General features: G+C 43.9%; 2 protein-coding genes across 3 annotated transcripts in view; both read left to right on the top strand.

Moving 5' to 3' along the window:
- The first annotated feature begins 1,029 nt into the window (after nucleotides 1–1,029).
- Nucleotides 1,030–6,564, top strand: CDKN1B (cyclin dependent kinase inhibitor 1B). Its single transcript, XM_019744772.2, has 3 exons — nucleotides 1,030–2,400; nucleotides 2,934–3,063; nucleotides 5,229–6,564. The coding sequence occupies exons 1-2, from the start codon at nucleotides 1,926–1,928 to the stop codon at nucleotides 3,053–3,055; spliced, it is 597 nt and encodes a 198-aa protein (XP_019600331.2). The 5' UTR covers nucleotides 1,030–1,925; the 3' UTR covers nucleotides 3,056–3,063; nucleotides 5,229–6,564.
- A 3,483-nt stretch (nucleotides 6,565–10,047) lies between these two features.
- APOLD1 (apolipoprotein L domain containing 1) overlaps nucleotides 10,048–13,465 on the top strand; it is a 40,438-nt gene continuing 37,020 nt past the window's right edge. For both annotated transcript variants that reach the window (XM_019744795.2, XM_019744790.2), the window contains exons 1-2: nucleotides 10,048–10,273; nucleotides 11,927–12,003. The gene's annotated coding sequence lies outside the window, so the exon portion shown is untranslated. The remainder of the gene's footprint in view (nucleotides 10,274–11,926; nucleotides 12,004–13,465) is intronic.

Genomic DNA, 13,465 nt, shown 5'->3' with positions numbered 1-13,465 from the left:
GATGCATAAGACAACATTGCTTCTGTGGACCATTAGAACTGAATGAGATTAGTTTCCAGTAAAATGTATTAACTTTGGCCCAAAGCAAGATTGTGTGTGTTTTGGGGTGGGGTGGTGGTGAGGCGGTTAAAGACCCTTTGAGATTTGTCTGAGATCTGACAGCCCTGCCCATGCTGTTTTAACGTCTGCTACCCTGCTCACGACCAGATTGATAGGTAAATTTCAGGTTGCTAAGGGGGAGCAGAGCAATGCCTGAATAGTATCTGCCGTGAAGACATGGTTGTGGAGGTTTTATAAATCACCTCATAATCTGGACTTCCAGAGTATTTTCACCCTTCAACTACTTGTAGCCCTCTAAAAGCATTCACTTGGCGTCTGACTGTTGTTCTGGGTGGGAGGGAGCAGTGAATCAGGTAGGAAAAAAAGGTGGAGGAAGGAGTTGTAGCATTTGGCGGCGGGACGAAGGTAGAGGAAACTGCTACAATCGGGGAAAGAACTGAAAAATAGAACGAGGAGACGAGTTCCCGCACGCAGCCCATGTCAATTGCCTTAACTGCTTGAGAAGCGAGAACTGGGCCAGGGGTGTAACTTCGCTTTTGGAAACTAAATGTGTCTGAGACATCATCCAAGTTTATTAGGGACTTGGGAGACCAGGCGAGTTTTTGATCTTGAAATCTGACTTTTATTGAGGGAGAGCTTGGGTTCAGAATATACAGTATTATAAATGCTGAGCCTACTCCAGGCTAATTTGTAGAAAGACGTTCGCCCTGGCTTCTTCCCTAAGCCCCTGTGCATCCCCTAGAGCAGCAGAGATCCCAAGGTTCGGGGTGAGCTAACCACTGCTCACCCGGGGCTCTCAGCCCCTCAGCCAATACTTCTCCGCCTCCCCCGCAGTGCGAGAAGTTTGTGCAGCGGGTGAGAAACCAGCTGCGGGCAGAGCTCCCACCGTCAGCCTCCGCCCCCCAGCTGCCCGCAGTGCGGAGCAAACTAGATCGCCACCGAGGCACACATCGAGGGGCCAGCAACCTTCGAGATCTTCTGCTCCAGCCCGTTCGCTTCCCTGGCGAGGAACGCGAGGGAGGTCGGGGCTTCGGGACCGTCGCGCGCCCGCCAGCGCCGCGCGGGGACCAGAACCCAAGGCCCCGCCACCCAGGCCCCTCCCCAGCTTCCCAGCCGTTTGGCTAGCTTGTTTGTCTTATTTTTAATTTCTCCGAGGCCAGCTCGAGCAGGTTTGTTGGCAGCAGTAGACCTCCAGCAATCACGCGACCAGCCAATCTCCGGGCGGCGCTCTCGGAGTCGGCGCGCTCGGGGAGGCGGGGAGGCGGCGGGACCGCGCCGGGGCCACCTTAAGGCCGCGCTCGCCAGCCTCGGCTGGGCGGCTCCCGGCGCCGCGACCAATGGATCTCCTCCTCTGTTTAAATAGACTTGCAGTGTCAATCATTTTCTTCTTCGTCAGCCTCCCTTCCACCGCCATATTGGGCAACTAAGAAAAGGGGGCTCGTCTTTTCAGGGTGTTTTTCTTCCCCTCCCCTCTCCCCACTTTCTCGCCGCCCGGAGACTCCGACGCCGGCAAGGTTTGGAGAGCCGCTCGGTTCGCGGGACCGCGGGCTTGCACCAGCCTGGACTTGGACGGGCTTTGCCACCCCCGCCTCTTGCCTCTCCCCTCCCCTCCCCGCCCTCTCGCTCGCCGGTACACTTGATCCGCGGAGACTTTCGGCTGCCGAGTCCGGGCTTCCTCTCACCCCCTCCCCAGACCCAGCGCGCTCCTGGCGCTCGCCAGTTACTTGTTGGGGTTTGTTTTTGTTGGCTCCTAGGGCAGTCTCAGGACTTATAAGAGGGGTTCGGGCTGGGTCGGGGCGTTTTGTTTTGTTCGGTTTTGTTTTCCGAGAGCGCGCGAGAGGCGGTCGTAAAGACTCAGGAGGAAGATGTCAAACGTGCGAGTGTCTAACGGGAGCCCTAGCCTGGAGCGGATGGACGCCAGACAGGCGGAGTACCCCAAACCCTCCGCCTGCAGAAACCTCTTCGGCCCGGTGAATCACGAAGAGTTAACCCGGGACTTGGAGAAGCACTGCCGAGACATGGAAGAGGCAAGCCAGCGAAAGTGGAATTTTGATTTTCAGAATCACAAACCCCTGCCGGGCAGATACGAATGGCAGGAGGTGGAAAAGAGCAGCGTGCCCGAGTTCTACTCCAGACCCCCGCGGCCACCCAAAGACGCCTGCAAGGTGCCAGCGCAGGAGAGTCAGGATGTCAGCGGGAACCGCCAGGCGGTGTCTTTAATTGGGTCTCAGGCAAACTCAGAGGACACACACTTGGTAGACCAAAAGACTGATGCATCGGACGGCCAGACAGGCTTAGCCGAGCCGTGCACTGGGATAAGGAAGCGACCTGCAAATGACGGTAATGACCCTCTCAAAACCATAAAATGTCTGTCTGGGGCACCGCCTTGCCTGCTTGGGGGTCTTAATCTCTCAGTTTGCAGCGTATTCTGATGTAGCTTTTTGGGAACCCAGTTTCGTAATCTTAGGTTGTGAGTGCTATCTGACTGCTTGTCTGTCTATGATTTGTAAGTCAGAGGCCTGAGATTGTATTATCTGATAATTTCACTAAGCGAAAACATCGCTGTCCCCTCCCCCCCCCCCCCCCCCCCCGCCCCGTCTACACGGCAGTAGGTTTGGACAACGTTGGGATGTTTATCAGCGGCCTCCCTCTTCGCTATGGAGAGAGAGAGCTTTGGGGCGTAGCAAACACTGTTCTGTGAAAACAACCTCATTTTGTGCCCTTAAAGGCCACTCAGAGTGATGGGTCCAGGATTGTGGGTGGAGGTGGTGGGTTTTTCATCCCCTGACTACTGGGCCAACTTTTGTTAGCCATTGTTTTTTTGATAAAGATTACTTGTGTGTGTTCTTTTGAAAATTCCCTCTTGTCCTTAGATGCCTCTCCTCAAAACAAAAGAGCCAACAGAACAGAAGAAAATGTTTCAGATGCTTCCCCGAACGCGGGGTCGGTGGAGCAGACGCCAAAGAAGCCAGGCCTCAGAAGACGTCAAACGTAAACTGCTCGGTGGGTTGATTACTAAGAGCAAATTACTGACACCCGAATTGGGCTGCTGGAACTCGTGGCCTTTCAAACCTCAAGATACCCATCTTAGTTGCTGGCGGATGAGAGCTGTGGGTTGTTATTTTGTTTATATTTTGTGAAGTCGAAAAAGTAGGAATGGCTAGGAGTCACCGTGGGGATACTGTATTTCTAAACAGTTTCCACGTCCTGAGATCATTTTCCCCTGAAACACGAAAGGACTAGAGCAAGTGTTCCAGGCAAGTACTTGTAATCAGGACCCTGTGGATAGTAGGACGGTCAGTTCCTGTGAGCCCCACCAAAACATGTTGGGAACAATAGGGTCTTTCCCCATCTGAACAAGAGCTGGGCTGTGGTCTCAGTTCCTCTTCATGAGAATTCATTTCCCAGAGGTTTAAGTGGAGTAACACATTTTTGGGCCATACATGGAAAAAATGGCAACTGAATGATTACATTTAAATTTTGAGGGCATTGTTAGGTACACATGGCTCATATTTGGTTAATCAAATGGTTAGAAATGTGAAAAGAGAGCTATGTTGTGTTCTTTTATCTTTATCATTTTCATAAAAGGTCATTTTCCCTGTGTTCTTATAAGTTCTGGGGACAGAGAAGGAACCTTTGTATTTAAAAAAAAAAGCCAAAATAGAAAGTTTCAAAATACTAAGGTTCCTACAGAATTTCTGATAACACTAAAGTTTCAAAGCAGAAGTTAAATTAACTCTGCCAAAGTAAGCAATCCAGGAACACGTCAGCATGTGTATGCTAATCTTACTATAACAGGATGATTTGGATATTTGTAGGGGAAATGAATAGTAGATATCAGGGCTGGCAGGATAGGTCTGCCCCGCACAAGGGAAGTGGAGATTTTTCCATCTACTAAAATCTGATCAACACGAATAGCTAATTTGAATAATTCAGCCGCCAACTTTACGTGGATTGGCTATCCATAAAGATCAAAGTACATATTTTTTTCCCCCCAAAGTACGTGTATTAATAGTCTGTAAACATCTTATAGACAGAGACTGGGACTTCTTTTTTTTTTTTTTCCCCCCAAAACACACTCATAGCCTAGCATATAAAGAGATCTTAATACATATTGATAGTAACTTTTCAAATCCTCATTTATAAACATCTAAAAAGAAATGAAAGGACATAGGGATTAAGGTGGGATTCAAATTTGTTGTGTTTTTAAATCACATATGTAACTTCTTTACATACATCTGATATTTTCAGAGCTTATACAAAATGGCATTATAGAACTTCTGTATTATAGCTATATATGTAGTGGGAAAATTGAATAAATTGAATAAAAAATTGTTCTGACGCAACCTTACCATCTGCAGGCGTTGTTGGTTTGAAACTTGTGGCCTGGCTCATCAGATGCGCCAGAGTGAATCAGACCTACTGGATTTTGACCTGGTCCCATTCTGATTTAGAGAGGCATTTGTTAGTAAATATTGCCAGTTCAAAGAATACTAGAAATAGTAGTAAGGCCCTATGCAGAAGCATTCATGTGTATATTCTGCATATGACTAAGAAACTAGAATATTTTGAAAAAAAAAAGTGTTAATAGAATTTTCTTTGGAGAGCCTTTATAAGTTATATTTTCAATTGTTTTTCAAATATAGAAATTTTGCTACTCTTAAGTATTACAGTTTCTTAATTTTCCTATCTCTGTTTTTTTCTACCATGTTTGAGACCGGTTCTCTAGACCAAGTTTTCTCAACCTGTGCACTATTGACATTTTGGGCCAAATAATTCTTTGTTGTGAGAGGCTGTCCTGTGCATTGTCGAATGTTTGGCAGCACCTCTGGCCTCTCCAATTAGATGCAAGTACCCTTTTTCCCCAGTATGACAAGCAAAAATGTCTCTAAACATTTCCAAATCTCCCGGGGCGGGGTGGGTGGTGGGTGGGGGGGCGCAGTATTGGGAACCACTGCTGTAGACAAAAGTACACAACACAGAGGAGAGCAAAAATCCAGTGAAGGAAACGTTGGATGGAGAAGACTACAACCATCAACTATTAGTACATACATTTCTGTCACTCACGTATTTCCCAACCAAGACAGTGACAAAATAATTCCTGAACTTTATTGGTAATGTTATTTTAGTGGCATTCTCCTAATTCTTTCTTCTTGTTTCTTTTGCAGAATTGAGAGTATGTTTCCTTGTTTATCAGATACATCATTGCTTGATGAAGCAAGGAAGATATAAATTAAAAATTTTAAATACATATCCCTGACTCCATGGAATGGACGTCCTGTATAAGCACTGAAAAGAACAACATAACACTAAAATTTTAGGCACTCTTAAATGATCTGCCTCTAAAAGCGTTGGATGTAGCATTGTGCAATTAGGTTTTTCCTTATTTGCTTCATTGTACTACCTGTGTATATAGTTTTTACCTTTTATGTAGCACATAAATTTTGGGGAAGGGAGGGCAGGGTGGGGCTGAGGAATTGGCATGGGGGTATGAAGAGCTCGCTTCAATTTAGAGCAAGGAGAAAAATATTAGACTTGCATGAAGAGAAGCAGTTTGTGGGGAGGGGTTGAATTGTTTTCTTTAAAGATGTAATGTCCCTTTCAGTGAGAACTGATACTTCATTGTAAAAATCCTCCAAATTTGAACACTGGCTACAAATAATTGCTGTTTATTTTTACATGAAGCTATGTCTCATTTGGGAGCTCTGATGATTCCGTTATGTAGCAGCAAATGGCTTTTTTAAAAAAAATAACAAAACTATCCTTCTTCGTGCTCCCCACTAAACCCCTTTAAAATTTGAATTTACCAGTTAATTATTTAGCAGATAGGTAATCACTGCAGGTAATTCTGGGCAAAAATCTGGGAGGTGTATGGGGGTAGTTCTGAATGCTCGGACTCGACCATTTAATTTTTATCAGATGTGCTGAGAAAATTTCTGAATTTTCTTTTCACTTTGGGCTGTTTAGACACGGTCAAAATAATTCTAAATCATTGGATATTTAAAAAAAAAAAATCTGTTAAGTAATTTAACATAAAAAATAATGAAATAATTTTAAATTTAAAACTTTTCATTCTATTTGTTAATTTGTCCAAAGAACATTGTTTTTACAAAAGTGTATAGAAAAGAGTCCATATGTTATAAGTGAAATGGATACTACATCTTTAAACAGTATTTTTACATTGCCTGTGTATGTGTATGAAACAAAACCATTTGAAGTGTACCTGTGTACATAACTCTGTAAAGACACTGAAAATTATACTAACTTATTTATGTTAAAAAGAGATTTTTTTTTTAATCTAGGCAATATACAAGCCAAAGTGGCATGTTTTGTGCATTTGTAAATGCTGTATTGGGTAGAATAGATTTTTCCCCCTTCTGTTAAATAATATGGCTATGCTTAAAAGATTGCATACTGAGCCAAGTATAATTTTTTGTAATGTGTGAAAAAGATAGCAATTATTGTTACACATCAAACAATCAATAAAGAAAACTTCCATAGCTATTCATTGAGTTGAACTATGCTGTACTTTACTAAGCTTGAGGCATTCGACCTGGCATTCTACTCATATTTACAGTAATATAATATGAAGTGACAAATGTCGAGATAATTTAGGCCCACAACTCAGATGATGTTTATATGGCTCTGGATATAGTAGTCACTGTTTTCCACATACTTCTGTATGGGTGGACAAAGCTTTAGAAGTACAAAGTGGAAAAGCCCCATATTCATAGAAATAAGATTGTCAAAGTCTCCATTAGTTTAAATATTTATGTCTTCTAGGATATGAATGTCAGAACCAGAAATTCTTGCATAAGTGTACACTGATCACACATTTGCAAGATTGAAAATGAAAGTAACATTGATGACTTCTCTAAATTCTGTATTTACACATGCAAAGTGTTGTGAGGAGTTAGAGCAATTGTTCAGACCATCTAATCCACACCTCTTGTCCAAAATATTTAAATATATAAGTCCTTTAGAAATTGGCATGCATTCCACACTAATTTAGATAAAAACGGTATTCTTCAAACCAAACTGGTCATCACACACAAATTCCTCAGTGTCTAAATTCCCTGCTAGGTAATCTACCCAACCAAAAACATTAAATAACAAATCTGAGGGTTTTGAGTCCCTGTATCCCCATAGCAGAGAGAGATATTTTTTTACTTAAATAATAATAATTAAAAAAAATTTTTTAAGTCAGATTTACTAAAATGATTCCTGTAATTTCACACTTCAAAAATGTGGTTAAGGTGTAAAAGTAAATTATTTTCTCTAGGAATCTGCAAATGGTTAAATCGAAAAAATCTGAATTTGGGTTAAATTGTTTCCCTCAAATAGTTACATTTACATTGTTGCACCCCAAAAGGAGCTCTAAACAAGATAATTTCAGCGTATTTTGACTCGAAGTTACTTTTTTTTTTTTTTTACAGCAGGGTTGACCTTACAGCTGCCGGGAAGAGAAAAGTAGGTCCTTTGCTGGGCTACATCTTCCAAGTAGACATTATTTTAATTAAAGACTAAAGGGTGTTTTTGTGATTCTATTCAAAACACGCATACAGAGTGTTTTTCAGAAGACACTGAGAAATCAAGAAAAACAATTCAAAACAGGGAGGAAGGAGTTGAGTCAGGAAATAATGAAATAAGATTAAAGTTTCTCTGAGCCAAAATGGGTATTTTTTAAAAAAGTGTCTCTAACAAAAGGGAAAAAATCCTCTTAATATTTTCATGTACCCTATTTTCCTTTAATAAAGAGGCATCTTTAATGTGAATTTTTAGAGATTGCATTTTAGGAGTGCTGGGCCAGGAAGTGGTGGATGCTCGCTGCGCCAGGCACGTTCACCGGAACGCAGTCCCTAAGTCGCCGGGTCGATCCATTACACTCTGTGTCAAGTCTCCAAGTGCGTCCCCGCGATTCCGAGTCCGCTACCCGAGCCAATGCGCCGTCGTCTCCCCAAATGGCCCCGCAGCCCGGCGTCCGCTCCCCGCCGCAGTTGCGGGGTCGGGCTGGCCGGCGCCTCGAGACGAAAAGGCCATCAAATCTGGCTCCTGGTCTGAAACTTGCAGCTCCCGCACGGCCTGGGTCGCTGCGCGCAGTTCCCGCGCCGGGGGCGCCAGAAGGCCATGGAGGGCGGCTGCGCCTAGGCCAGCGCAGACGGGCTGGACGGTTTCTCAGAAACTTGCCTCCCTCATCCTCTCTCCTCTGGGCTAAGAAAGAAGCGAAAGCCCCCATTCCTCTCCACAGACCCTCCGCATCAGTATCCTGCCAGCTCCAGAGCGGTGGGAGGAAATGAGTGAAGGGGAGAATCTTTCTGAATTCGTGGACCCTCCAGGGCAGCAGCCCGCTCCCACCCCCACCCCCACACCGGGCTCCAATGATCCACAGCCCCGCGCATTTCGAAAGGCTTCCCCGCTCGCTGGCGGCAAGAAGGGCCGCAGCGTCTCGCAGAAGGGCCAAGCGCCACCGCCGCTTGCGGGGGTCGCTTCCTCCTTTTCACTCGCTTTGCGAAGTTTCCCCATCGCATCCCTCGCTGACCAGCGCGGGGGACTGGAGCAGGAAAGAACTAGGAAAATGTGGGTCCGGGGGCATAATTGGGGGACGGAGGGGAGCGTGGAAATCAACAGGAGCGGAGTGGGGTGGGCGGCCTTTCGGGCCACGGTGCGCCCACCGCCTCGGCCCCGCGGAACGACCTTTTCTGGCGGCCGTGTAGTGCTGCCTTCGCCATTTCATCTTCATCATCGTTAGTGTCGACACTTGCTCTTAATAAGGTTGTTTAGATTGAAAAGGGTGTTTTAAGAGCTCAACTAGGCTCTCCGATCTGTTTTACAGATTATGAATTTTGTTTAAAAATTTCATCTCTTTCACCTGAGCCACACCCTACGCTCGCTCCCCTCCCTCCCCGCCACATTTAAGGTAAAAATCCTGCAAGCGAAGTGGTGTGGGGAGACGGGAACGAGGGCCCACGGTCATGCTAGAACCCCCCGCCCCCCGCCGGGGAGGAGAATCTCGGGGATCTCGGCTCGCGTGGGGGTGGGGTGGGGTCATCCTCAGTCAGACCCCGAAAATGTGTTTACAGGTAAACTGAAGTCCCTGTGTGTGTCCCCACTCGCGTACCAGGCCTGTCTCGCGTGGGGGCAAACAGAGTAGGCACGAATCAGAAACTAAAAGATACGAAAAGAAATCGCTGCGTGTTGGGCGCGAAACTTCGACGCGCCTCAAAGGAACGTGAAGAAAAGGCAGGGAGAAGGCGAGCGGCCGGACCCGAGGCCGGAGGATTGCATCATTGCAGCTCCCCCGCCAGAAAATGGGCTCCGAACCGCAGCCACCATCATGGCGCTCGCGCTGGGCTGCGCTTCCCGCGCGCCTTCCCGGAGCGCTCGGGCCACGGGCACCGAGCCTCCAGCCAGCATTTTGCAAACATTTCCTCTCGCGCGCGCTGTAGCGCGCGCGCGCGCGCCTATTCCCCCCACCCCCTCCTTCCTTTTGTGTGCTTGTGTAAGTGCGTGCGTCCGTGTGAGTGTGGGGACTGGAGAACTTGAGGGTTGTTTTTTTCCTCTCTTTTTTTTCCCTCCCGTGCTGGTGGTTGTAAACTTGATTGGCATTGGCTGCGCCCACTGACCCCTGCGCCGAGTCCACTGAAGATTTAAGGTGGATCCGAGAGGCTGCAACTACAGGCGGAGTCTCGCACTAGAGCTGGTTTTGGAGGAAAAAAAAAAAAGCCCCAAACCGAGCGCCCGCCGCGTTTTTACGCATCCCCTGCGGTACCAGCCCCAGCCCGCCCCTCCCGCCCCGCACTTCCTCCGCCCACCGCCCGCTTCTTCCCCATTGGCCGGTGAGTGCAGTTTGAATTTTTTTTTTTTTTGATACTTGTTTTCTTGTGAAAAGTACACTACTCAGCTCTTGTGACGAAACCCGTTTCGGCGGCCCAAGGTGTGGTGTTTAGCTGGTTTTGTGGAAGCCGGAGGGAGGCGGGTGGGCGGAGCTTCTGTTTCAAAAATTTCTCCCCGAGTGCGGTTGACAGTGTGCAGGCGGGTAGGGGATCGTGGGGCCGCGGACAACAACCAGGAGAAGCCTCGGCAGGGACAGAGATGTAGTATAAAACGTTAATGGATGTCCAAGGTGCGCCGTTTCGCCGGTTGCTGGCCAGAGGTACTAGGGAGGCGCTGGCAAGAGCCCTGGCGAGGATGCACCTTCCCCTGCCTTGGCAAGGTAGAATTGGGGAGGACGGGAGGCCGACGGTGCCTGGAAAAGAACACCTCACTACCAACAGGGGGAAAAAGAAACAGAAGAAATGCAAATACAGCACAAATGTATTATTTCAGGAGACACCCAGTCAGAATGCATCATATGGCAGTTGATGTCATTTTTACTCAATTTGAAACTAAGTTTTCTGTCTCTGATTTCCAGTAAGGAAAAGGTTAAAAGAAAATCAAGAGGGAATAAGACTTTGAAAGTGTCTTTCATTTCTGGGCCTGAAAATTAATTCTTTTGATAAAGTAGTTTAAGATTGAGGATAATGTTATTTGTATTACAGCCTAATGCACAGAATATCATTCATTAAGTATGACCCAATTATGTTTTATTTTACCGTGAAAAAAATTTTAAGTTTTACCATAATTCAAATTATTCTCCAAATTACTCTATCTCCAGATTAGTGAAGTTAGCATATATACATAGTTTGTTTTTGTCTGTTACTCTTGCTGTGTAGCTGAGGATTTGAACCAGATGTCAGCCTCAGCCTCCAGTCTAACAGTTCCTATGCCCACCTCACCGTCCATTTTTTAGTTCTTAACTCCCCCAATACTTCCTAACTCAACTAACCCCTTAAGATTGGCTAAACCCAACTAAGCTCTTCAAACCACTATAAACCAACCTGTTTGTACTCTTAGCAAGGAATTTTTGAGTTAAGATTGTCCCCCAATAGACTGGCTAGCCTCAGGAAGCAGTGAACTCATCATCCCTGGAAATGTGAGTCAAGCACTAGTCTGGGTGAGGCCTTGATTTGTAGAAAAGATTCAAATGCAGATGAATATTAGGACTCGTGATTTTTAAAGTCTGTTACAGACCCTTGAGATACTATATTTCCAATCTTGGAGTTTCTGGGTTTTGATTAAATTAAGCAGTTTTCCTTGCTCATTACCATTTTCTAGAATTGTCCTGTCCAGTATGGTAGCCAGAAGCCATAGTTGGCTACTGAGCACTTGAATTTGGCTAATCCAAATTGAGATGTGCTGTAAGTGTGACATACTCATATAGGCCAGGTTTCCAAGAATTAGTATGAAAAATAATGTTGAATATCTCAATTTTTATGTTGATTACATATTGAAATGATCATACTTTTGATATATTGAATTAAATAAAAATATTATTAAATTTAATTTCACCTGTTTCTTTTTACTTTTTTTTTAGTGTGGGTATTAAACAATTTCAATTTATAGATGTGGCTCGCATTATATTTTTCTTGGACATTGCTGTTTTAGACCAACACCCATGGTAACTCAAAGCCCTATCTTTGAGATTGGGCGGGTAATAATACCGAGTAGATGGTAAGTTCCAGCTGCCATCCTGGTTAAATCAAGGCCTAAGTTAAATCAAGGCCCAAACTCAGCCTCTGGAACCTTTAAAAAGAATTCTGCCAACACCTAACACCTGCTATTTAATCTTTAACACTTAGCATTGAGTTTGAGCCCAGACTATGGAAATATGGTACAGATATGTCTGATTAAGTCAGACTTGATCACAGCTTTCATATTTTGTAAATAGAGTGACTAGGAAGTCCAATATGTTAGGAATAACTTTGGAAAAAAAATTAGATCCCAAACAAAGCCTCCCCAGGTAACTTTTTACTAACTTCTTCAGCAGACAGGAAGGTGGTGGAGAGATGGGACAGTGTTCTCATTTTAAGATTGTATATCTAACAGAAGACTTCAAATGAAAAGGTGCGTCATATTCTTGGATAAACATGATAAAGATGGCAGTAAATTTATACCTTTTAAATTAAATTTACACCTTTACACTAAATTCTGATAAGTTCTGATCATCCTATTTCATTCCATTGTTCTATCAGTTTCAGCATTCAGGACCAAATTATGTTAATAACTGTAAATTAGAATGTTTTCATTTCTAGTAGCACTAATTCTCCACACCCTAACCAGTCTCCTTTTCAGAATTTTCCTGGCTTCTTTTGCTTGCCTCCCCCCCCCCCCCCATATGAATTTAAAATGAATTTGTCCAGTTGCAAATATAATTTCTATTGGCATTAAAAAAATAATAAAGAGGCATCCTTATCTCACACTTCATGCCAGGATAAATTCCTGAAGGATTTAAGAGTGAAGTGTAAAAAAAATGAAACCATAGACATACCAGAAGAAACTGCAGAAGATTTAAAACTATATAATCTCAGAGTGGGCAAGGTCTTTCTAAGCGTGACACAAAACATAGAATCCATAAAATATAACATTGATCAATTTGATGACAAAAATAAAAATGTTTTGCATGGCAAAACTTGCCATAGCAAAGTGACAAGACAATGACATGGCGGTGACGTTGCACAACCACATGAGTGTCCTTGATGCCACTGAACTGTATACTTAAACATGGTTCAAATGGTAAATTTTACATTATGCCTAACTACAATAGTGAAAAAATAAATAAATACACAACTACTGGCAAAATTTTAAAGTTCGTCCATTTTTCTATCCAAAACAATCTCAGACAGTGTTCTGGGTCCCATCCTTTTGAGATAGACGTTGGGACAGTGGTTTGACTTCAGGCTCTGGAGTCAGACTGCTGGGGTTTGAGTCCCAGTTACCTAATTTATTGCCTGTGAGACCTTTGGCAAGTTACTTCATCATTTCAAGTTTCTGTTTCTTTGGCTATATGTTATATAATGAGGATGCTTATAGCTCTCTCATAGGATTATTAAAGCTATTGAGCAGGATAATGTATGTGCAGTACTTAGCGTAGTACCTGGTATATAATAAATAATTATCAGTATATATTTATAAACAATACAATTAACAGAGACATCCAGTTCTTATTTTGGATTCTCAAGTAACTACAACCAACACTATATTAACCTTGTAAATACGTTTTCTCATTTTTAAATACTGCTGTTATTACCCTTAAGAAGAACAAATGACTTTTTATTGGGCATTTAATAAAGATAATATATTGCAAAAAGTGGCTGAAATGGTAAATTTTATGACATGTATATTTTACCACATTTTTTTTTTTTAAAAAAAAGCTTTAGAAAATAAGGCATTTGTTGAGTTTAGGGCCATCTCTAATTATCTCAGTAAGGCCCTGGTATAGATTTGTTTGTGGTACTAAATCAGTAATACTCACAACCGAAACATATACAAAGACAATGGCAAACTAGGAAAAATGTTTGCAATCCAT

This window comes from Rhinolophus sinicus, linkage group LG02 (assembly GCF_036562045.2).
Source record: "Rhinolophus sinicus isolate RSC01 linkage group LG02, ASM3656204v1, whole genome shotgun sequence".
NCBI lineage: Eukaryota > Metazoa > Chordata > Mammalia > Chiroptera > Rhinolophidae > Rhinolophus > Rhinolophus sinicus.
Note: the sequence above shows the minus strand (reverse complement) of the source record. Positions and strands in the feature narration are given on the sequence as shown.

Excerpts from the sequence above, each read along its gene's own strand:
- CDKN1B (XM_019744772.2), top strand. The coding sequence starts at position 1,926 with ATGTCAAACGTGCGAGTGTCTAACGGGAGCCCTAGCCTGGAGCGGATG. Across the intron at positions 2,401-2,933 it reads GAAGCGACCTGCAAATGACG|ATGCCTCTCCTCAAAACAAA; the intron begins GTAATGACCCTC and ends TCTTGTCCTTAG.